We start from the raw sequence: 24,135 nt of genomic DNA, 5'->3' as shown, positions 1-24,135 counted from the left end.
TATAAACTAAGCCCATTTATATGCCAAAACACCTGCCTTTCTCCAGCCTGAAAGGCATGGACTTTCATCTGAGGTCGTGTCTCTCCCCTATCACTTCTGTCCATGAACAGGAAAAGCCACCTACTTCTTTTTCCTGGCTAAGATCTGAATTGTGTTCAGGACTTTCCTACCATGCCAATTCTTTCAGTACAATCAGAATTGGGTTTTGGATCCTGACCTGTGCCAAAATTTTAAAGGCAACTCAACACAGAAAGGGTAGGTTGGCTCATCCTGCTGCAGCCTGAGCATATTTTCCAAATGGCTCTACTTAAAGAATCATCAGTATTAGAGAACCTGGGAGCAGGAGTGACTAACCACCTACTCAGATGAATGAGTTATTTAGGTCAAACTCTTCTGAGAACTAAAGGATGCCACATCTCCAGATAGGAAGTGTAGCACTGATGCTCTTCACTGGGGGATGGTGAACACCTCTTGGGGATTTTTCTCAACCAGAAGGTCTGTACTGGACTCACCAGTACAGACCAGCAGCCTGAAAGCAGAAGTCTTTCTGTACAATGTTTGTTCATCCCCATCTAACCATTTGCCAAACTGTATCCAACTAATTCTCTTACGATCGTCTGCAGAACGACATGTTTTTGAGAAATACGTAGCAGGTGCTAAGACTGGAGAAAGACACAAGGAAATCTTTTATGAAGATTTGCAAAGTGAAACCGGACCTCTGCTGAGCCAACGCATTTGTTCAGCTTCAGTGCAACTGGCAGAACATGTGACACAGTTTTAAGGGGCTGAGGCAGAACAGTTCATCAAGAGTCTCCACAGAGGCTCTTTCACAGTCCCAAGCCAACGTCTCCCACTCTCTGTTCTGATCCCCTCTGGTGCAGCCCCTCTGGAAGTGGCCCTTCTCAGCTGGCTAAGGGAGCTCTGGTGCTTTCCCACTGAGGTACCAGTGGGAACGATCAGGCATTGAAAACTCTTAAGAGAACTTGCCTAGATGGTAGTGATCAAACTCTCAAGAATTTATCTACTTGTGCACAGTGCATTCTGATTAAAGTTGAATGCATAAACAAGTCTGATTTCCAAGGAGTGGCTTAACAGCTCTGAGCTACACGATTTTAACAGCAACCAGAGTCCAAGTGGTGGCTGTTGGCCACATAGGGAACTCCCCTTGGTAACACAGCCACATAAAGGGGCATTCAGGATATTTCTTTGCAATGTCCTTTATTAAATATTCTCTTTGATACAGAAGATGTAAGCAAAAATAGTTTACAATCTCTATTTTGGTAATTCTTACAGGAGTCTTCTGTGTAGTCACTGCCACAGCAGCTCATGTTGGCATTTAAGGAATTAATCCTTAGCAAAAGTCAGGTCTCTCACTGTGTGAGATCTGTTCCATACAAAGAAGTTATAAGAGTAGGCACTGGAAAATGCCTATAGGAACCATGAAAACTCTGAATTGCGGTGTTCAGGTAATACAGAAATTTAACAACTGTGTCACAGACACATTATTCTTACTAAATGAAGTAGAAGAATAGGAAAATGCATCCTCCAAAGCTTATACAAGTCATGGCAGTGCACCCCAGTGCAGCAAAAGATGAGGAAATCAACACTCAAGCACAGATGCTCCAATACAGTGTAGCAGGTGAAGCACAGCACTGCCCAGCTACACCTGCCAGTTTGGAATGCTATTTCCAGTGCTGGAAATTTGTCATGTTAATGACCATGAGGCAACTGGCACCACCCACCCTGATGGGATTCTGCCCCACAAAAATTAAGACAGCATAAACAGATTCTGCTTTGACTTCTGCCTGCCACAGCTGCTGCACAGACTCTCTGAGATCCAGACAGACTCCTGCATTTTATTCTTTTCTATGTAAACCAATAATCTCGTTTTTTACATTGATGAACAGTAAATAAATGTTTCTTTGGATCAAAGGGTAGCTCCTATACTCATTCAATAGATAAGGCTCACTGGGTATCTGGATTGAGAAGTCTTCTGGCACAGGGAAGATGACTGGGGACACAGCCACGTGCCCTCACTGTGTAGCTGTAGAGCACACATAGATCTTATGAACATTTCAGTCAGAATCCTTAAGTTATCACCAAAACACTATGTCAGGGGCTGCTTGAGGTCAAACAAGCCAGTCCCTCCTTTGACAACTTTTCCAACCACCAGGCAGGCCGAAGGGGAGCGCAGCTCATCGTGGGTACCTGCAATGGAATTCAGACAAAATCTGTTAGGAGGTGCCCAAAGGTTTCTCAAAGGTCAGCGCTGGAAAGAAAGCATTTCTGTTTACATGCAAGAAGCCATCTGGTCCAGAGAGGCTCTGCCACCTGCTGTTCACACTGACTTGGGATTTCTGGGAGCAAGAGTCCAAAACTCTTCCTACTCCTCCTACAACAACTATTATCTCATCCCGATCTTTTTTGTCCAAGCAAAGAATTAGGCCACACATTACTAAATTCTCCCTATTCAGCATGGAAAGACAACACGTTCTGAGTTCTAAGAGAGCACAGATTTGACTTTCCAGTGAACACATTTTGCTGATTAAATAGATCACTAAAAAAAATACGTGTGAGGCAAAACCAAAAAGATTCTCTTGTCATTGCTGCCTTTTCCCTTTGTTAGAGTGAATCGTTTTGATGTGGATTTTAAATCCTTCTGGCTAGATAGGAAGAGAACTTTTCACTGGAGAGACATTCCATGAATTCCTTCGATTTTGTGGTTGCTCACTGTAGCGAAATAATGTCACAGAAATTTGGAAGCACTCCAGATGACATGTCTGGCTGGGATTGTTTTGCTTCCACTGTTTTTCTAAGCAACCAGGCTGTTTTTCATTCATCCTGACTACAGCAAGCTGAAATTTTATCGTTAGAATAGTTAGAATATTGGAAATAAAACTGTTAAACTTTTAATAAGTTTGGTTCTTTTTATTCTACTGAGCAAAATGTGCTGAACTTTCTATCACGCAGAGGATGTGGGGAGGAGCTGCATCACAGCACAGTGTGCTTGCTGCTATGATCTCAGCCACAGCTGGATAACCAAGTGGCTGCTCCTAAATGTGTGTCAGCTGAAGGAAAAACAGCTCCTTTGTAAGGTCGTTAAACAGGACAGTCGTAACTGCCCTGTTTGCTCATGTGATGCTAACAAAGAATTGTTCTCCAAGCACACAGCCCAAGGGATCTCACTTGTGCTGCCGTGTGCTCCCTGCACACCAAGCCCTGATCAGCAACCTGTGCACGGCAGCCACAGACCTTCCTCTTTCCTTCTTACTGCTCAGGGCCATCTGCCCCGAGGCTCCCTTGCAGTGTCTCTTTAACTGTACAGTCAAGTTATTAGTTACATTACAGCAGATTAGATCCAGGCTGCTGCAAACCCCATTATGACTTTGATTTCCAGCGTGGTGAAATCATTAACTCCCTCTGCTTTGTAATCAGTGCAGCATTCCTGCCAAGTCACCATGCTCTGCTGTCAGTATGCACTGCATGTCTTTATTTGTAATATTATCCATAAACTACATTTCACTTGGCAAAAAAGCTCATGGGATTTCATTTCCAAGTCAGTGTGTGATATGACATAAATCCAGGGAGTGCAACTGCACAAGAACATCCTCTTCTCCTCAATTTCACCCTGGATTTACACTTTCCTTTTATGATTTTCAGATTAATTAAGTCAATTGTAACCAACACTGTTCATTAAAACCCAAATTACCTTCCCAGAAAAGGTATAAAGCAGCATTAACCACAAGGAATTCAGTGATAAAAGCATCTCTGGCACCTGTGCAAGGCAGTTTAAGGCACAAGCTGAGGAGATGAGGGCTTTCCCCATCTGTAACTGGGAGGAAAGGAGGCAGTGCAGTAGCATCCAAGGGGAGCATCTGACTGGCAAGTGACAGACACCAAGTCTATTTGCAAAAGGGAGATGTAATTAGCATCCAAAGCATGAGATCACATAATCTAATGACAGACTTAAAGCATAAGTTTTATTTTGATAGAAGGCCTTAAATGTGGATGGCTACTGGTGTTCCAAATGTCCTAAATGATCCACACAGCCATGTGATATCTGCACGTTCCAGAGAGGCAACTAGAGGGCAGAAGGATACTCTTGGGAATCTCAAATGGCACACAGAAACCTACTATTAGACAGAGGAGCCTGACCCTTTGTCTGTCTTTGAGGAAAAATGCAAAGATGGTAAAGTGGTAAATCAAAGTAACAACCACGAGGTCTGTTCTCACAATAAAATGCTGAATAGCAAGTCTAGAGAAGATATGGAAGTTTTAAGAGAGGCACAGAAACAGAGCAGAGAAGATAATAGCAGAGACAGAAAAAGACAGATTTAGTAGCTTGTTATAAAGCTTTGCTATAACAAACCTTAACAACCTAAAGGTTTGTTATAAAAATGCCTATCTAATTCTTAAAGAAAGGAGTCGCAGACCCCACAAATTACATGTGGGAGCTGACTTCATTTAAGCTGACAGAATTTTATTAAAAACACCTGGAACATTTTCCTGGACAAGGGCTTAACTAAAATTTTAGCCTCTGGCATTTTTTTCTAATGCAATTGCGCTTTACTCAAAATAGTGGAAAGTTAGGACGAAAACCAAGCACATGTGAAACGCTGCAGCAAGAGATCTCAAACTAAACCACCTACCCATCATTGTTGCTTCCTTCAAGAACTTGTAGCTTGTTTCAAATGTCATCTGCTGCAGAGGGGAGGAGTTGGACTGAATTCCAAAACGATTCAGCGGTTTATAAATTCCTTCAAAACACATGTAATCTGCCACAAGTGAAAGGTGCCGAGGGTCTACCACAATCCCTTAGAACACAAGAAAGAGCAATCATCAGAGCATTCAACGGCTAAGTGTGTGGGTTTTTTAAATAAATCAGATCTAAATTAAACCCCTTGAACCAATCAACACGGAGAACATCTCCATTAACATTCTTCTGGCAGTGTGTGTTTGCCTTAACTGCTCCCCTCAAATATCCAAGAGAGGCAGACCTATCATACAGAACAATATCTCTCCAGGGAAACTGAAATGTCAAGAATGCTGTAAGGCAGCGGAGTTTCTCTACATAAAATCAGTAGGGCCTGGACCATCTCTGTTTATGCAGAGGGTGATCACACATCCGTCCATCTGGAATGGACAGAGCTCTATCCCCTCACTCGATGGCCTGGGCTCTGGAGTCAGAAAGGTTCTGATGTTCTCTGTGCATCCACATAAAAAAATCCTGTTTAGGTTAAAAAGAAATAGCACTGATTTCTAAATAACTGTGTAATGGGGGATCATTAACAGCTCGGTCAACATTTACCAAGCAGTTCTTGAACAACTTGAAGGTGAGACCGTTCTGGGCTGCCAGCTGGCAAATCCGTTTGATATAACTGCTTGCTAAAATTCCCACTGTATTAATCTTCCCTTTTTTCAATAGTTTAATTCACAGCAAGACTCAGCTCACTGAAGGGCAATTCAACATGCCTAACTTGAGCAGTCTAAGTCAGGCAGCCTCCCCAGGCTGAACTCTCTGAATAATCTACGCAGAGAGAACATTCAGACAATGCAGTGCAGCTATTTTAGGGAAGATATAAAATCTCTGGTGCCTAGATTCCCATCATTAAAAAGCCAGAATGAGGCAAGACTGATCCTGTTCTCAGGGCCACTATACAAGTCTAACAGTTAGCTTCCTCAGACATCAATAATTAATTCGTTTGGACCTTACAGCTTGCAAAAAATATACCAGAATAGAAAAACTCTGTGAAAGGGGGATAAATTCAAACTCATCTAGTGTATTTTCTATTGATTAAAAGAAACCTAATAATTAACTAACAAGGTCTGTGCAGAAGACACTGAAATGATTAAAATGATGAAAACCTGCAATTTAAAAATATGCACATAAATGGAATGATCATGCAAAACCACAACTGTAAGCACTGTGGCTGCATTTTCCAATCTAATGGTATTAAAGACTACCTTTAAAAATACAAAGAAATCTTACCATATACAGCAAATACATCTTTTATTTCCTTTATAATCACCCTCAGGGCTGATTCAATTCCATAATTCTTAGCCATGGCATGAATATCATTGGAATAAAGTCTGTTCAGGTCCAAAATCTAAAGGCAGAAAAAAATAGAGATGCAAATTAGGACAGTAGTTGCTCTGTATTTCCAAATAACTTAAACTAAGCTAAGATAGCTTTTTTTCTCCATTTTTCATGAGCTTAAGCAGCATCAACAGTTACAGAACAACTATGAAGCAGCTCAGAGTCAAACACAGACAAAAATGATTCCAGGGATTTATGTTTAAGCAGCATTATATGAATAGGAGTACTGGAATCAAAACTCACCACAGGAGAAAATTAACTGAAATTACAAAAAGCAAACTAACAAACCATCCCAAGCAGCAGAGGAATGTGTTAAAATCTTCCAAACAACACAATGCAACACCCAGTGTCTCAGACAGCCAGAACTTTTAGCAAAAGAGAAGATATATCTTAAACCAATCCTGTTATTTGTTGTGTTATGGGCCAGATGGGGTAACAGAACTATTCATTTCCAAGCACTGCAATTCATTTAGATGGAAGAACTCCCTCGGGTAACATTTAGAGACACAGTAAGCAGCATGGTGTGAAATCATCTGTCATTAGGCACTGGCTGCTGCACAAACACTGATTTGCAAGATGCCCTTGAGAAAAGGCTCTACTGAGCTCTGAACAGATCTGGGGGTAAAAAGGAGGAGGAAGAGAGTTTAAGAGCTGAAAAGGCTACAGATCACCCCAGATAAATTGAAATGGCATCCATCATCCCCTAGAACACAAAAGATCATTCAAGTCTGGGATTATAAATAGATTACACACGTCAGAGTATCTGAACAGCTCCACCATGTTTATCCCTTCAGTGTGCAGAACAAATTCCTTCTCTCCTTCCTTATTGGTGCTTTCATTCAACAGGCACCTTGTGATCCCCTTCACCTCATGGATCACTGTGCTGCGTGCCAGGGAGGTGAGCAAGGAGGAGAGATCAAAGTACACCTTCGTCAGCGGCAGCGCCAGAGAAACCTGGCAGGAAAAAACCAACACAGTGTGAGGAAGTTGGAATACCAGGCTCAATAAACAACTCACTTCTTTTGAGGCAAAAAGCAGACAACTGGAATCACCCGAGTTGTGTGTCTAGGAACATAAACATCTGATTGGAATCCGAGCTGAACGATGCCAGTACGAACTCCCCATGCCAAGATCAGTCATGTACATTGCTTTCAAGATCTCTGAACTTACATTCACTGTTTATTTGGGGTGGCTTTCTTTGGGGAGAGAGGATGGGTATCTGTTTGTTAGGGGTTTTATTTGGTTTTTTAAGGTGCTGAGATTTTTTTCAACAGTCCAGCCATCACTTTTGTTCATCAAGAGCTGCACAGCAGTCCATTGCATATTTAAAAACATGATAAACCTGTCAAAAACTTGCTTTTAAAAAGAAGTTTTATCAGGCATTCTGAAAATTAGAAATTACTGAAAATTGTGTTGAGAAGCACATTTGTAGTGCCACTTTCTGCATTCATATGGGATTGCTGAGATAAAACAGCAGCACTGCACTGAAAAGATCCATTTGTTATGGGAGCTGCATGCAACCACCCACACATGATCCAGGCACCTTACCTCACACCAAAGTTCGTTTTCGGTGTCAAATGTGTAATCCTGTATGGATGGGTGGGTTGCCAGAACAGCATTTACTCGCACCTCTGCTGCCTGAAGTAATTGATCTTTCCCTTTTTTGGTCTGAGACATGAATGAAAGAGGTTGAGATTCTTCACCCTCTGCTCTATTCTGATCTTCTTCAGCACCAGGAGCCTTTTCTTCTTTTTCTGATTCAGCCTCTTCATCTTCTGGAGTCTCATCAACATTTTCTTCCCCATTCTCTTCTTCGCTCTCATAGTCGACCTGCAAAGAAACAAAGTTGTATTTATTTGAGCCAGAACCTGGACAGAAACAAAGCAGACCATGAACAGTTTAATTCAGGAATACTCTTCACTGCTGATTTGCAAGTACCTCGCCTATGGCACAAGGAAAACGCAATTCTGTTGTAAAGAAAATAATACAACAGATTCAGTTCAGTCTCTATTTCTTTATAATCTCGCCATTATTCCTCAGCACAGTCTGGGATGCTACAAGCTATTGGAGCTGTAACAGAATTTAGTTTTCTCCCCCTGCAAAAGTCTCATCTCTTCCCATAATCCAACTCTGAAGATGGGATTCCCTCAGGATTTTCAATTACTCCACCCTCTTGCTGAAGTTAAAGCAACCCATCTTTTAAGCAATAATTATGAAGTACTTAACCCAGAGAAACATGCAGAGCCAGGGAGAATATTTATTAAGAACAGTAAAGTTTTAAAAACAATTAATGGCATGAAATTAGCAAGAGGTGAAGTTAAGACACATCTACCCAATGCCTGAAGAACAAGGCTTCCAAGGAGGTCCAAATGAAAACTGATCAGCACAAAGCAGAGATTTTCCTATCTCCTCTCAAGAGGGGTTTGAGCTTTTTCAGCATTTTGCTTCAATGGAATTTTTCCTTCCCAACTCAATCCCAGGCAGAAGAAAGAGACAATTAAAGAACAGTGCTGAGCACCTATAAAGTCATTACCTCTTCTTCCTGGTTCTTCCTCCGTTTACTTTCTGTAGCATCACCATCCCCTTCATCAGCTTCTGCATCAACAATGTTCTCTTCTTCCTCTGCTACAGCTTCCTGATTATTCTGTCTCTAGAAACCCATGACAGATCAGATAATGAGGCTGTCAGGAAGCATCAAGAGCATCAAAAGCATTCATTATCTGGAATTTAACAATCCCTCGTTCAGTGTTCTATCTTTAAGGACAAATTAATTTCTATAAGCCCACTACTATACAGAAATGAACTTACAATAACTTCAGCACTAAAAAAGATGAGTATCTACAAGATGGATAACCTATCAGACTGCTAATGACAGTCCTTGATGGAAGACCAGTAGCAGAAGGAACATGCAAAAGAACAAACAAAGGACCTTTACAAAAGTTTTGACAAGCACTGCTACAACAGGACATTGATCTGGGAGCAAACAGAGTAATATGCTTTTGTCTCAGTGAAGCTAAAATAAACTGGCATTTTCAGAGTACAGTGAATTAGGATTTAATACACAAAAACTTTAATTTCCTTGTTAATTTTATGAGAATGCAAAGACAGTTTACGCATGAAGAAAATATTTAAGTAGCAATTTAGACTTGACACACTTTGTGTACACTGAAACATGCTACACTTTTCCAAATGCTGGTTCTGAAAAACAGGTAAAGGAAGGGAGGTTTTTTTTCAGGAAGTGTTTTTCTGTACCTTGTCCTGGTCATCATCTAAATCCTTCCGAGTTGTCTTCCGAGTGCTGACTTCAATAAAAGCTGCCATCTTTGCAGTCTTCCTTCTAATTGCTTCCAGAAAAATTCTGAAGAACCTGACAGAAGAAGCAACCCAGAATATCAAAGCTCAGCAGCACCACAGTCAATCTGAAGTTGTCAGAAAAATAATTTATTTTGGTCAAAAAGCCAGTCAACTCAAAAGAGGAAATATTCCCTGATGGATGCAAAAGTACTTCTAGGATAAGGCAAATAATTTTTCTTCTCATCTCTTTTCCATTCCTTTAGGAATCAAAGGTTGGTATCAGCTCTCTTACTATCACAGATGTAGCCATGAGTCCAAAGCTTAAAATGATATGCTCATCTGGATATAAAATCTGCACACTAAATTGACCTTCAGAAGAGATGGTTCATTACTGGACTTTTTTCTTTTTTAGACCAACAAGCACATACAAAATAAAGTAACCCCACTTGAACTCAAGGAGGAAGAAATCAATGAAGGCTTTCTACAAAACAAAAATAGCTTTCCATAGACCCTTATTAAATATTCTATTTTTAACTAGACAAATTTGGTCAGACATGGGAATAGAAACAGGGGCTAAAAAACAAAGGGGGAAAAATAAGCCAGCATTTTCTGATTGATTTATTTTTTAAAATACTAAAAAAAAAAGGAAAAAAAAATTAAAATGTTTAGTTCTGTTCAATGAAAGCACCAAGGGATACCTAAAGTATTCAAACATTTCTGCTGGTAATAAGTGCTTAAGCATCCAAAGATAAGGAATGAAATGTTGCTTATTAGGCTCTTCTCTGACTATATCAGAGACATGTGAAAGGTCTGCCCTGATACAATTCTACACTGTCACTATGCCACAGATCCACAGTTTATTCAAGACATAAACACAACTGTGTAAATGCTCCTGGTAGCACATCCACAGGAAGCTGGTGCTCTGAAAGCCATATCAGCTGTAATAAACAACATACAGAGCTCATAAAAAGACAAAAGAAGAGCAAATATTAAAATACCTGAAAGCAAACCCACCTTATTTCCATGAAGTGCAAGATCTGCCTAGGCCTCACACACTTCTCCTCTCGGTAATATTCATGGGGCAAGAAATGGAATTTGATTTTGTAGAGGCGATGCTTGTTCTGCTTGTGCTTCACATGCAGGGATTCCTCTATGTCCACTTTCTGCAGGACCTACGAAAGCCCCAAGTGAAAATGTTACTTCTTTGATGAAGACACTTCATTCACTCCCTGCAATTCCACTATTTTCCACTGGAGACCAGAATTATACAAGGCAAACTTTTCTGGAGGTTTTGTGGCAGCTCCTGAGGAACAGGACTCTACCCTATTGCATTGTTTTTGGCTTAAACTCTTCTCAAAAATTAGCTTAAGACAACAGTGGGAGAACAGCCTCATCTCCCACCTGACTTCTTCACAAGACACTACCCTTCTTAGTGGGTCAACAGCTGCATTTTATGACCCCAGCTCATTGAACAGGACAGTATTTCAGCACACAGCTGAGTCTTAACTTTATCCTTGCTGCTTTCAACTTGCAAGAGTAAGACAGAACTGGGTGCAGCGTGTAGGAGAGCACAGGACTGCACTCCCAGGAAGAGAGGGAACACAGAACACATCACACTTCAGTATATGGAGTCTCCAGGGAGCCACACATTTTGAGCACAGCCACCTGTTTGAGACTGGGAAGGGGTGGGGGGCAAACAGAAAAGTCTCTGTTATGCCAGTCACAGCCAGGTTAGCTTGTTTCAAAGACAAAACAGAACCCCTCCAATTCTAGAGACTGTCAAAAATGAGCTTGACAAAAAGCCAGGCAAGACTATGGCAGCAAACATAAATCCTCTCTGCCGTTATACTACTGCTTTCTCTGAACTATTTCCCTTCCTTTACATTTCAGAGTTTGCAGCCTAGGACAGGGTTCTACAGGTTAAATTGAATTTAAGTTTTACACAGCCACAGTCACTGCAATTCCTTCCAACACTCCACTTCCTAGCAGGTATTACAGGTTCAGTAGGTAAAGAGAAAGGACCCTCTCATCTTGCATTCACAGTTAAACCTTCAAATGTGGAAACTCCTACTAAGCCAGACCTACTGATGAGCTCAAACAGGAGATTTTGTTTTGCCAATTTTCAAAGGATGCACTGGACAGGAGGCTCACCTCAGCTAAGCAGACTCTTGTGAGCTGTTTCTTAAGATGTTTCACCTTCTTGAGGGCTTTCTTGGTATTGAACACAGGAACACTCATCATTGGCGTTTTAATATTTTCACTGGCCACCATCAGTATTTCCCGCAACCTTCAAACAAAGAATGATCTTTCAAATTAAGCCAAAAAAGCACTTTGCAATCAGATGAATGCCTAGTTCATTCCATTAGGCAGCATGCAGCAACTGGCAGTTCTGCCAAAGCTGTGTGCACCAAGAGCTGTGTGGTTACCACTGCACTGCTCCTTTTCACTGCTCTGGTTCCCCACCAGGCACAGCACAACAGCAGCTCCACTGCCTCAATGAGATTATTCCCCCCCAGTTGTGGGAAAAGAGTAGAAATTATAATAAATGGTTCCAAGAACAGAAGAACTAATGAAGTCTGTTTCCTACAGATGCATAATGGATGCTTCCTCATGTTCTCCCCCTTCCCTGCTTCTCTGAAGTAACACAATGACCTCCCACCTAAGGCATCACACACCCACACGAGGCCAGGCCAGCACCCACGTTATTCAGAACAAACTGATGATTTGCTGTATATCAGATAAAAGTAAGGGGCCTTCACAGATATTTTGGTTCATTTTCCAGATAAAAAGTAACTGTAAAACTTGAAAACATTAAACTAGTTCTTAACAGGCACAATTTTCTATTAAACTGAAGGATCATTCACCCTCAAGATTACACATATACCTGCCAGTGAGATTAAGCACAATTGTATATCCAAGTGCCTGAAATAAAGGACCCATTGAGGACGCAGTTTTCTCACCTTGGAATACCCAATGTGACATTCATTTCACCTCTGCCAGCAAAGTGAAAGGTGTTCAGAGTCATCTGTGTGGAAGGTTCCCCAATACTCTGAGCTGCAAGAAGACCCACAGCTTCTCCCGGGTCACAAAGAGATCGCTGCCACTTTAAATACAACAAATCCTTTAATCTGAAGACAGGAAATAAGAGGTTTAGCTCAATGTACAAAATTAAGAACGCAGACAAGACTGAAACATTGCTCAGTTCAATAAAGTTACATCTTTCAGCCAATTTCTCCTGGTAACTTATGCATAAATATGCTCCAGAAACTGTAAAATTCTCTATCCCAATTGGATCTGACAAACACAGACCATTAACCTAGAACTGGGGCCTTGGCCAAACCATATTTTATTTCTGCTGCCAATTCCCAGAATGTCAGAAGAGAGTCCATTTACTCCCACTTGCTCTTCTTAACTGCCTTGATAACTCCAAGGTGTGTCAAGAGCATATTTTGGGTTTTAAGGTTACTGTAAAGTATTATTTTATATGTACAGGGACAGTAATACACTGCTGTTGTTCCAGAAGGCCTTTGCCAAAGCCCTCAGCAGCATGGAAAATTCAGGTTTGGAAGAAACAGATAACCAGGGCCTCCCACTGCACACTAAGCACACTTGGCTTTCAGGAACCATTCTGAAACCCACTGCTTTATTTCACAAAGGCCACAACAAAAACAACATGTGGTAAAGGTTTTTCAGTTTTAGCAAACTCAGTTGAAAAATGTATTTCAATTTTTGGCTCAGTTCAGAGAAGTAGAGACAGAAGTTTTTACCTATCAGAAGAAAGTGCTGGGTGCATATAACTTTGGCTGTTCTCAGATTTCCATTTATTGATATAACCTTCGACTCCATTTTCAAATGTTTCTGAAACAGATGCAAAATGAGTATCTGGACGCCAAACACCAAGGCTTGGGTCAGGACACTTATTTGTCTTCTTCAGATACTTTCTTCGTTTCTTCTCATCTAGCTCATACCACATCTTCAATAACTGAAAAGGAGAGGAGATTTTTAAGCAGACTGGTTTCTCCACAACCACCTAACACTGCTTCCAGGAGCAGCAGTGAAGGAGAAAAAGATAATCTGTGTAAAATGTAAGGGTGAATGTAATACAGCAAACAGCTCAGCTACAAATAACGGTGTTCTCCTTTATCTGATACTTAACACTTTTGAAGCCAAATGACTTCAAGATTCTTTTCAAGCCTGAAATAGTCCGACATATAACCACAGTAACTACTCCAGAAACCAGTGAAATGCAGCCTCTAGGAATGATTTTAACTTGGGAGTGAACCCCCTTGACATACTTAAATCTTTACTCTAGCTGACTATCACCTCGCCTATCCAAAGCTGGCATGAAAAAAAAGCTTCTCTGATTTTCAGTTCTCAACATTCAAGTCCAATAGTCCAGCAGAGCTCTTATTACGTATGTTGATAGGTTTTATTTCTCTTCTTCAGTCTGTTAGCTTTTAAAGTAACATTTCAACTGTCACATTTGATAAAAGAAATAGCTAATACCAGCTTAAAAAAAAAAAATCAATTCAGAAAATGAGCTAAACTGATCTTTTACAAGCCTTGCTGTTTCATGAAGGAGGAATTGGCTTGTGACATGGAGATCTGTCCACCGAGCTTTCTAATATACTGAGACAAACAAGTATCTGCATCTACCTATCTACTGAAAGCAAAAAGCAGGACCTGTTTGCATTTTGTGTCCATACATACAATCGTCATTAGAAGCTACACCATATAGATCAGTGCCATGATGTACAAGAGGCTTAAGCCAGAGTATTTTTTGGAAACGCTAGGCAGGGTTGGCTCAGCCCTCTGATCTTTGGTATTTAAACAGGCTCTCATCCAGCTAGCAGATATCTGTCCATGCAAGGGAGACTTACTCTTTGTATATGAAAAAAACCCTATATAATCCACCAGCAAAAAACCAACCAAACAAGAACAATCCCCCCAAACCATCCATGAACATGAGCTGTTTTCTAAAACTAGATTTACCTCAGAGTTTTTAGCTCCTGACCCAGTACTAGGGCCCACAGACTTTAATAAATAATTCTCAGCTTCATCACCCACAGCTGACATATGATTCCTTCAAAAGGTAACTTGTTTAAGTAGACCGTGAAACACTTCAGGACATACAAAGCCATTAAAAAAAAATACTGAATTCTGAAACTTTTTTTGAATGGTTTGGTCATTTCAGCTGCTTCTGTGTTACCTGTAAAGTAGCAGGATCTCTTCCATTTTTTATTTCACCTGCTGGAATCTGTGCTTTCACACTTGCCCTTTTCTTTTGGGAAAACAACAGAAAACCTCCTTCTCTTTGCACAGAGCTTTGGTGCCTGGCTCGCCACTTTTTGATGGCTTTGAACTGCCGGTTAGCTTGGTGAGACTCCATCCTTGCTAAAGCTTCATCCAGATGGTTTGTCTTCTGGATTACCTATAAGCAAGTTGTGTGTGTGATTATTCTTCTCTCTATGCTCACTGTGGCAGAAAAGGCAAAGCAAACTGAAATGGTCATCAGCTGCTACCCAAAATGCTCAGATGCTGTAAAACAACTTACAAAACTGCTTTTCAACTCAACTGAGACAAAACTTATAATTTAATGTTATTATCACCATTCTGTAATAAGCAGTGATGACACTGATAAAAGGAAGTTAATCAAACTTGACAGACTGTAAAGTAGTTTTTGCTGAATTCAAGTGCAGAGTTGAAACACAGTGCTTGATGGTTTGCTGAAATTGAGACTTAAATCATGCTGAAGACTTTAGATCTGCTTCCATCTTTTGAATACAATGATACAGTGGCAAAAAAGAAAATGTAATTAGTCTGAGAATGACTGAGAGAAACAACTGTTGCCACTGGATCCCTGACAGATAGGCCAGATGTTAACCATGCATTTCAGTCTCCCCTTTACCCCAGATAAACACAAGATTTAGGTGTTCTACCTCATAGTTTTCTGCAATGAAAGGAAACTGCTCTGGCTGTAAGAACTGAGTTTTAGGGATATCAAGCCCATCTTCTCCATACAGAAACTGCACCACGCTGCCATCGCTGTCCCGTACAGTCAGGTCATACTGAACCACCAGTCCTTCCAAGTGTTTTATGATACACCTATTGCAGAGGAAAAAAGAAATTAAAAAAAAAATACAAGAAAAGGAAAATGCTATTAAGAGGCTACAAAGCAACACTGATGATATAACTCTAACACAAAAAATACTGTTTTCATTAACCTCTTAAGTGTACTTAAGGGCTGAATGGGAATTCTGGAAGCCAAAAATCCTACAGACACAACAACCAAGTGAAATGCATAAAGATATTGGCGAAGCTTTCAGCTTGTTGCTCCCTCCAGCTTCCTTGGACCGACCCGACTTAAAATGAAACAGTAAGTTACTATTTCTGCTGTCACTCTTTAACAGTTGTCTGAAAGAAGGGGACATCTCTCTGAAACAATTACAAGCTTCCATCTTCTTCCATATACTGGAGGTGTTGCTTGACTAAAGATGAGGGTCACACAACGTGGCCAAGAAAAACTAGAGTTGCCTGGAGTTTCTACATCTGTACTTGTACCAGCAAAAGAAGTTGCTGCTGCTATGTGCCAGAGATAAGCTAGAGATAATAAAGTTCCACTTGATCTAGTCCTGTAGAAAATTGGACTTAGAACACACATTCAACATTCAGACAGTAAACAATTTTGTAAAAGTCAAGTACAGTGAAGCTAGTCTAAGCACTACAGGCAATTCTGGTCTACAGCATTCTCCAAAAAATAACCCCCCAAAAAAAACAAAAAGAGAAAAATCAACCAACTAAACAAAAGGACCTTTTAAAGGCTCCAGTTCTAAACCAAGCCTCTTACCTTTGCAGGTACCCAGAACGGCTGGTTTTGACAGCTGTATCCACAAGACCTTCCCTGCCAGCCATGCAGTGAAAGAAGAATTCCTAAATACAAGCACAATACCATCATCATTCTGCTGAGAAGTACACCAAGACTGGAAATTTAAGCTATTCCTCAAAAGCTACATATAAAAGTAGGGTGAACAAGTTAATTTATCTATAATTGCAGATACTCGCTATTAAAATACCAAGATTAAATAAACTTCAGTATCAATACAAGCAGTATTAAACTTACAGAAGGTTTGATCCCAGTGAGAAATCTGCCAGTCACAAATCCTCCTGAGCTGGGGGAAAAATCATAAGGCTGGAAACAGGGCAGTGATTTGCCAGATGCCATCAGTGGGGGTCTCCGACCTTCCAACTCGATCTGGCCCAGCAAACACGAAATCTAAATGTGGACAGGAAAAAAAGGAAACATAACTTTTCCATCCAACTTTTTTGCTCACATAAGTTTAATAAATGTTCTTGAAAAATACAGTAAAAAAAAAAGTAAAATGTTCACTACATGCTCAGTGTCTAAATGTTAACTTTTTCATGAAATGTTCATGCTACTGAGAGGCAGAAAAGGCATCAAGATTTCATCTGGTCTTATTAATTATTCCAGCCCTCTGACTTATCCTCAACATTTTCATTCTCATTGTGTATGTTTATTTTAATACAAAGAGATGTGAAACTAAAAATATCGTAAATAATTTTTTTGAGGGTCCCTACATGATCCTCACCACCTCTCAGAAAGAGAACAAAAATCGCAAACCAAAACACTTCCTCTCTTGAGTTTTGGTCATTCTCTCTCATCAGAGGCAGAATTTTAGATGGCATTTTTATATAGTGTTTTTTGCTTGGTGTCTGTGTTGCAGAAAGCAAAATGAAGAAGCATCCTTGCCATTTCCACCAAAATCAAAGATTTAGTTGTTCCCATTCAGTAGTGGAAGAAGGATAAAAGGGTCGGTCTCCAACAGAGGCCAGGAAAAATCCTTTCTCCTACAGTTTGCATGAACTGCAGCATTCCTTCTGGAAAGCAGGTCTGCTGCTGCAATAAATCCTCATGTACTGAGAAGTGATTCAAAAATAGATTATAATAAACACTGACTCTCCTCCATCACCCACTGAGGTCTTTTTTACATTCTTCTAAAATTTTTCCATGTCACAGTCCAGAATAAAAATCTTGCTTTGGTATTAGATATCCCCACAAGAGCTTCCCAAGAGCTCACATTCTAGTTCAAATCACATCAACACATGTAGCTGCTGAGTATCCTGGCTGTGATTACCTGCATTGTGTTTACAGTGGATCCTTTGGCTCCTGACTGTACCATCAACTGCAAATTGTTCTCTGGAAAGCTCCTGTGGAGACCAAGGGGCATACAGACCTAAAGAGTTGTGGTGGAGGGAAGGGAACAAAACCAAACATTAATAATAAAATAATGAACCAAAGCAATTCCCGTTGAAGGTTTTAACGAAGTGAAAAAACAATCACAAATATTTCTATTTATAATTTTAAAAGCATCTTGAACATTAGGCCATCTCACTCAGGGAGGACAAGGCTGAGGTGGAGAGGCAGTGTGTGAAGCCTTGTGCTGGGACAGATGGAAAGCTTCAGCCTTCAGAAGAGTCAGGAACCCCTCACCAACTTAATAAGAAATTCTCCAAACAAGATTAGTATGCACAGATGCCTCGATGCCAACCTTGTTAACTTCGTTGTTGTAATTGTTTACTTCCTCCTTGAATTTCATATCAACCATGTTAAAATCCCTCTGGTCTTTGCAGAGATGGGCATCCTGCCATTTCCCTTGGACCTCTTCACATGATGCTGTTTCTGGCAAATTAAGAGCAGCTCTAACAGCCTGAAAGTAAAATATGGGGGTTTATAGGTGTCAAGCAGTCATGATTAAACAGGGCATGGTTTCAAAAATTTTTAATTATGGGAAAAAAAACAAACCTGCAAAACAGACTTACTTCAATACCACTCTGCTTTGACTTTTCAATGATTTTTTTTCTTTTGTGGTCTGCATCGGGTTTAACCAAAATATCTTCAATCCCTGTTAAAGAAGAGACCCAGAACACAATGATCTAAACTGAAAGAGAATTGAGGAAGGAACCACATTTGCTGTAAGGGATTTTGAGAGCAAAGAGCTGGAAAAGAAAGTCACAATTAAAGTTATAATTCTGCAGCTTGACAAGAAAAAAAATTGAGTGGCTTTTTGATGGAGGTGTAGGCCATCAAAAAAAAACATGCAACATCAACTAAGCATTAAGGGTGCAAAATCAACTTCAGAAGTCTTAATTCATCAGTCTCTAAAAATTTTTAATTGGTGCACTTGCGCAAACAAATGTTTTATGGGCCACATCAATCTGGTTTTCCTTCTCCATCCACACCAAAATTCCTGTTAGCTGAACGTTGCTCAATCTGGCATTTCTTAGCTTTTTTAAAAAAAGGTAAATTAAAAATGCAGACCCTTGTGATGACAGGACAAGGAGAACAACAGGACAAATTAAAGACTGGAATCCTAACTGCTCTAAGCTATTTGTAAGGAGTCACTAAAATGGTCACTCCTGCTCCAGTCCCACTTCTCATTTTCTATTGTTTTAACTACCTAGTGATCATCCCAGGCTTGTTACCTTTTCCTAACTAGTTTTTGCACCCTGGCTCTCCTGACACGTGTTCTGTATCTTACAGTCAACAAATCACCTTCCTCACTCCAAAAGATATCCTTCCCTTTTCCTTGGCTCACAGCAGTCTCTTGGTTCCTCACTATTGCTGTCTAATAGTTGACTGTGCCTCCACAACTCTTACATGAGTTTGCAAAGCTGTAATGAAAGTCAGACATTTACCAAAAGTTTTACAGTAGAGTGGTGCAAGACCTGATTAACAACCCCTCAAAGTCCTTTCATCTTGCTTCATCAGTTGTTCTGCTTTCTGTGCAACAATTCTTTTTCAAAAAAGATAACAGAGATTCATAGGAGGTTTTTATCTAAACAAAATTTCAAAACGAGGCATTTAGACTGTGTACACTTTGACTAGGATGGACAGAAGAGAGAACTTGTTGGACATACTCAACATTGTACTTTATGCTTATGCACCAAGCAGGAAGAGGAAAGAAAAAGTTCAAAAAAAGGTTGGCAAGCAGCTATACCACTCTAGGGCAGTCTTGCTAAATTTTCTTTACAGAATTAGCATGTATTATGCCCAACAATGTCTGTTTTATATCTCAGGAGGTGCTGCAGTTACTCACCCATTGTAAACCCCCTGTACAACTGCAGGTAAGCAGTGAAGAGGCGTCCCAGGCACGTCAGCACCTTCCCACTGGTTTCACCCCCATAGATTTCATAGCAACAATGGACCAGGCCATAGGCAGAGCTGCCAAAGTGAGCTTTGTCCAAGACTCCACACAGTAACTCCCCGTTTCTAATAATAACCTGAAAAATAAAACACAGCCATTCAGGAAAATGGAAATTTTGATCTTACTATGACCTCTACAGGTTTTTCTGTGTAATCCATGTGAAAATAGGTTTAAGTTTAAAAAGTTCACATAACAGTTAAATATGGTCAGATTATCTGTACTTCCAGAATTTATAGCAGAAATAAAACTTCTAACACCATCTGTATTTTTCCATCTATAAAGTCCGAAAATGAAGACACATGGCCTAACAAAAACAGATGGAATCTGCATCAGTCAGGACCAGATGAGAGTTTTTCCTGACCACCAGGCCTATCTTTCAATCACCCGCTTCTGGTAGTAACTTTTGCTAAATATCTGCTTTTAACTTTGTCATCCGTCCACCGCCCTTCCCATTCCTCTACTGTATACACAATTTTAGTACAACACAGCCCATCCCAACCTCCAGAGCTGCCCCCTTCTCTGCTGTCCCAGACTTGCTGCATACCTGAGATTCACACATTGAATCAAGATTTAGACATCTGCTTGCAGGTCCCTTCACCCAGGCTCTCCCACCAATCTTGGCTTTCCCAGTCAAATTCAGTGGAATGTGGTTGTCTGGGATGACGTTTATTAGCAACGTAGAAACAACCTATAAAGAAGCAGCAAGAGTGGCAGGAACTATTTATTTCCTATATTCCCTTCTCAACATAAAGAATTTGGCATGGAGGAGACAAGCAACATCCTGTATGTATTTTCTCCACTGACAGCAAAGTTTTAAAAGTCTGAAAATCTGACAAGACAGAAATATCCTCATGCTACTCTAGCCTTTGAAAGATCAATGAGCTGAGACACATAATTATTTAGAAACATATGGAAGCAAAGACTTTTCCAATAACTAGATAGATTAAAATTAACAACAACAAAAAAGAGCTGTCTGTTGGGTTTTACGTGAAAAACTGGCAGAGAACTTCCTCTACTCTGCTATAAAACATGATACTTGGGCTGAATGTTAAGCTCTCTTAAATAGCACAAAATGGAGCACTCACTTGGGTTTCCCAGATATTATATCAATCTAATGATGATCTCAAAAAATAATATTTACCTACAGCCTTTAAGTTCAGGCATAACCTAGTTTACTATGACCAATAAATTCCTTCCTTGCTCCCATGCCTGTCACCTGCACCACTACACTTTTATCTGCAACACCTATTCTAATTCTGCCATTTTAAATGAAAGATGACTCTCCCAGCTCAAGAACGTACACCAGGATCTATGTGGTGTGGATCAGATGATGGGATCTGGTTTTTTAGAGCAGCCCTGGTTTTAGCATCAGCATTCTGCTTACTATGGAACCATCGGCATTCTTCAACCCAGTAAATTATAAACCACCTGCTTTCCTGTCCATAATCGCTGTGGTTTCATAATGGCAGGAGGAAAGGTTTTAATTCTTCCTTTCTTGTCTGTCAGTCCTCGGTAAACAAGCTCCATATATTGCTCTCTGGTGAAAAAGCAGCCCCGGATTGTCATGCTGACTCCAGAAACCATGTGATCCTGGATCAAGCCAGGAAGTGGCTTCCCATCCTAAAGAGATAACAAGAAAAAGGGTTGGGGGTGTTAATAAGCCTCCAGCTCCCAAAATTATTCCCCCTGGATAAAAGCACTAAAGTAATTTGTAAAGAACTCATCATTACAGCACAACTCCACTAAAGCTCTTCTGGACACTGACATTCAAAGGAACAAGACTGGACATGCTGGGCTTTCTTCAGATGAACAAACCACAGGTGGAGAAAGAACAGAAACCAGGAATAAATCTCAGAAGTAAATAAATAGATTTGTTTCAATATTCTCTCATTTATCATTAGAAAAAACAAACAAACCAAAGTGCTTTCGGGTAGGAGTACATTTATCTGATAGTTTCACTTGCCTTTGGCACCAGATACTGTTCATCAGTACAGGCTAAGGTGTAGGCTTCTGCCCTACCCAGCTCGCTCTGTGGAAAATGGGCATTCATCTCATCTCCATCAAAATCAGCATTGTAAGCCTTGCAGTTGGCATAGTGAAGCCTCAGCACTTTTTCTCCAGGCAGGATTCGGGCCCGGTGAGCTTGGATGGAAGGCCTGTGAAGGGTGGGCTGGCGGTTCAGTAACAGGACATCTCCATTTTTAATATGTCGACACACCTGCAAGGGAAATTTGGTTGCTCCCTACATGGCATTTCCATGCATGGCTCAAAAAGGACTGCACCTTTAGAGATACACACACCCAAACCATTTTATTTCTAGTATGCACAAAACTGTGCAGTTCTGCACAAAACTCAGAGAGAATCGAGACTGCTTGCCCCTGAACACCCTCTGCTCTCCACCAAATCACACATTAACTCCTACAAACCACAGTGATTGAATCAATAAGCTATTTATCCAAAGCCCACTGGGTAAATTGATACCTGCCACAATACACCCAGCCCTGGACATCCTAGAATAAGGTAATAATACCACTGAGTAGGTGGAGCAGAGGATTTCTGAGTTATAATTTCAAGTTTGAGTACAACACAATATATTCTTATTTAGAACAGGGTCTATCAAAACAGTCTCATTGTAATTTTTCTGTCAGTAACACTCATATATCCACTAAAGTGACTATTGACAGGAGTATGACAAGTTGTTTGTACAATCTAAATATTGTCATGTTTACCTCTGTGACAGGTTCTGAGAGGACTGACATCACAGCAATACTCAAGTCTTAAATATCAAATCCACTATACCTCTCTTACAGACAGGGTAATACATAACAGACAATGTGAAAAGATTATTCAACACCAAAACCTCTGCCCTAGCAGCTAAATAGTAAGTTCCTAATTCTTGAAATGGAGGGAGATAAGAGTTAAGAAGTTTCAAAGGTTGATTAAGCTGTAGCAAAGAGAAGAAACAACTGACATAGCATCAATTAGGTTGGAGAAAACCTCTAAGATCATCTAGTCCAACTCTTAACCCAGCCCTGTCAAGGCCACCACTAAACCATGTCCCTAAATGTCACATCTACATGTCTTGTACAAATCTCCAGGGATGATGATTCCACCACTGCCCCGGGCAGCCTATTCCAGTGCTTCACCACCCTTTTGATGAAGAAGTTGTTCTTAAATCCAATCCAAATCTCCCCTGGCACAACTCTTGTCCTGTCACTTGTTACTTGGGAAAAGAGACCAACCCACACCTCGTTACAACCTCCTCAGGTAGTTCAGGCTCTGCCCTGAGCCTCCTTTTCTCCAGGCTAAACACCCCCAGCTCCGTCAGCTGCTCCTCATCAGACTTGTGCTCCAGACCCTTCCACAGCTCCACTGCCCTTCTCTGGACACGCTCCAGCACCTCAGTGTCTTTCCTGTAGTAAGGGGCCCAAAACTGAACACAGGATTCAAAGTGTGGCTTCACCAGTGCCCCACACAGGGGAGATCATTGCCCTGGTCCCACTGTCAACACTATTTCTAATACAGGTCAGGATGCCACTGGCATTCTTGGCCAACTGGGCACACTCCTGGCTCATGTTCAGCCCCTGTCAACCAGCACCCCCAGGTCCTTTCCCTCTGGGTAGCTTTCTGCCTCCAGCCTGGAGCTCTGCACGGGGTTGTTGTGACCCAAGTGCAGGACCCAGCACTTGGCCTTGTTGAACCTCATTCCACTGGTCTCAGCCCATCTCTCCAGCCTGTCCAGATCCCCCTGCAAAAACTGACTGAGGGTGCACTTCCAGTTGCTGAGAATTTGCTGAGAAGGACAGGGAGGAAGGAGGATGTAAAAGCATGAAATGAAAGCAATATTTTATCTTCCATGCTGTTAAACTTCTCAAGAACAGTTAGCTGCAAAAGACTACTCTGGATCTTAGCAAGGTCCATATTTAAAGAAAGAGTAAAATTCAAAACGGAAAAATGGGGTTTAGAATTTGAAAAAATATCATGTTTTTCTTCCCACCCCACAACTTTTTCTCAACCATGAGAACAAGTTGTCTCAACAAGACAAGACAACCTTGCCCTGGCAGTCTTGGTGAGCAGGACAGTAAGTATTATTATGTAAAAAAAATAGCACCACGGGTGCAGGAGGGCTCTGACAATCCCTCTGTCATACTCACAATCTTCAGTCCTGACTGGGGGGCTCCAGAAGAAGGAGTGAGGAGCTGCTTGGCGATGGCCTCCCTCTGGGTCAGGCTGGTCGCGCTCAGCACCGTGCGAGATCCGTCCTCGTTAATGACCATGGAGGCCCCAGGGTGAACCTTTGGGCCATTTATGACAGCCTGCCTCAGCTCTTTGACATTCCAGGGAGTGACTGGCTGAGGGTAAGTCAGTTTGGTAGCAAATACCTGGACAGCAGGGAAAAGAGATGAGAAATAACATGTTGTTCAACTTCAGCTTGAAACCGAAAAAGCCACTGATGAAACAGTGTCAAATGTTAACTCACACAATGCAAACATGAATTACTTTAAGCTCCTGGAGGCATCT

At 40.9% G+C, this 24,135-nt stretch overlaps 1 protein-coding gene across 1 annotated transcript in view; it reads right to left on the bottom strand.

Annotated features, from left to right (window-relative positions):
• Nucleotides 1-1,201: 1,201 nt before the first annotated feature.
• Nucleotides 1,202-24,135, bottom strand: part of POLR1A (RNA polymerase I subunit A) — a 32,353-nt gene continuing 9,419 nt past the window's right edge. Inside the window, exons 12-34 of the mRNA XM_027722838.2 lie at nt 23,769-23,996; nt 21,578-21,832; nt 21,043-21,234; nt 20,159-20,302; nt 19,507-19,690; nt 18,230-18,312; nt 17,959-18,117; nt 17,545-17,643; nt 16,512-16,664; nt 16,239-16,321; nt 15,331-15,496; nt 14,601-14,822; nt 13,159-13,373; nt 12,352-12,519; nt 11,543-11,678; nt 10,406-10,563; nt 9,350-9,464; nt 8,631-8,747; nt 7,646-7,927; nt 6,851-7,051; nt 5,990-6,107; nt 4,650-4,814; nt 1,202-2,208 (exon numbers count right to left, since the gene is read on the bottom strand). Coding sequence (XP_027578639.2) covers nt 2,108-2,208; nt 4,650-4,814; nt 5,990-6,107; nt 6,851-7,051; nt 7,646-7,927; nt 8,631-8,747; nt 9,350-9,464; nt 10,406-10,563; nt 11,543-11,678; nt 12,352-12,519; nt 13,159-13,373; nt 14,601-14,822; nt 15,331-15,496; nt 16,239-16,321; nt 16,512-16,664; nt 17,545-17,643; nt 17,959-18,117; nt 18,230-18,312; nt 19,507-19,690; nt 20,159-20,302; nt 21,043-21,234; nt 21,578-21,832; nt 23,769-23,996 — 3,744 coding nt within the window. The 3' untranslated portion in view covers nt 1,202-2,107. The remainder of the gene's footprint in view (nt 2,209-4,649; nt 4,815-5,989; nt 6,108-6,850; nt 7,052-7,645; nt 7,928-8,630; nt 8,748-9,349; nt 9,465-10,405; nt 10,564-11,542; nt 11,679-12,351; nt 12,520-13,158; nt 13,374-14,600; nt 14,823-15,330; nt 15,497-16,238; nt 16,322-16,511; nt 16,665-17,544; nt 17,644-17,958; nt 18,118-18,229; nt 18,313-19,506; nt 19,691-20,158; nt 20,303-21,042; nt 21,235-21,577; nt 21,833-23,768; nt 23,997-24,135) is intronic.

Source organism: Pipra filicauda, unplaced genomic scaffold, assembly GCF_003945595.2.
Source record: "Pipra filicauda isolate LSUMZ 115617 unplaced genomic scaffold, ASM394559v2 scaffold315_size853536_pilon, whole genome shotgun sequence".
Taxonomy (NCBI): domain Eukaryota; kingdom Metazoa; phylum Chordata; class Aves; order Passeriformes; family Pipridae; genus Pipra; species Pipra filicauda.
This window is presented reverse-complemented; position numbering and strand designations above follow the sequence as displayed.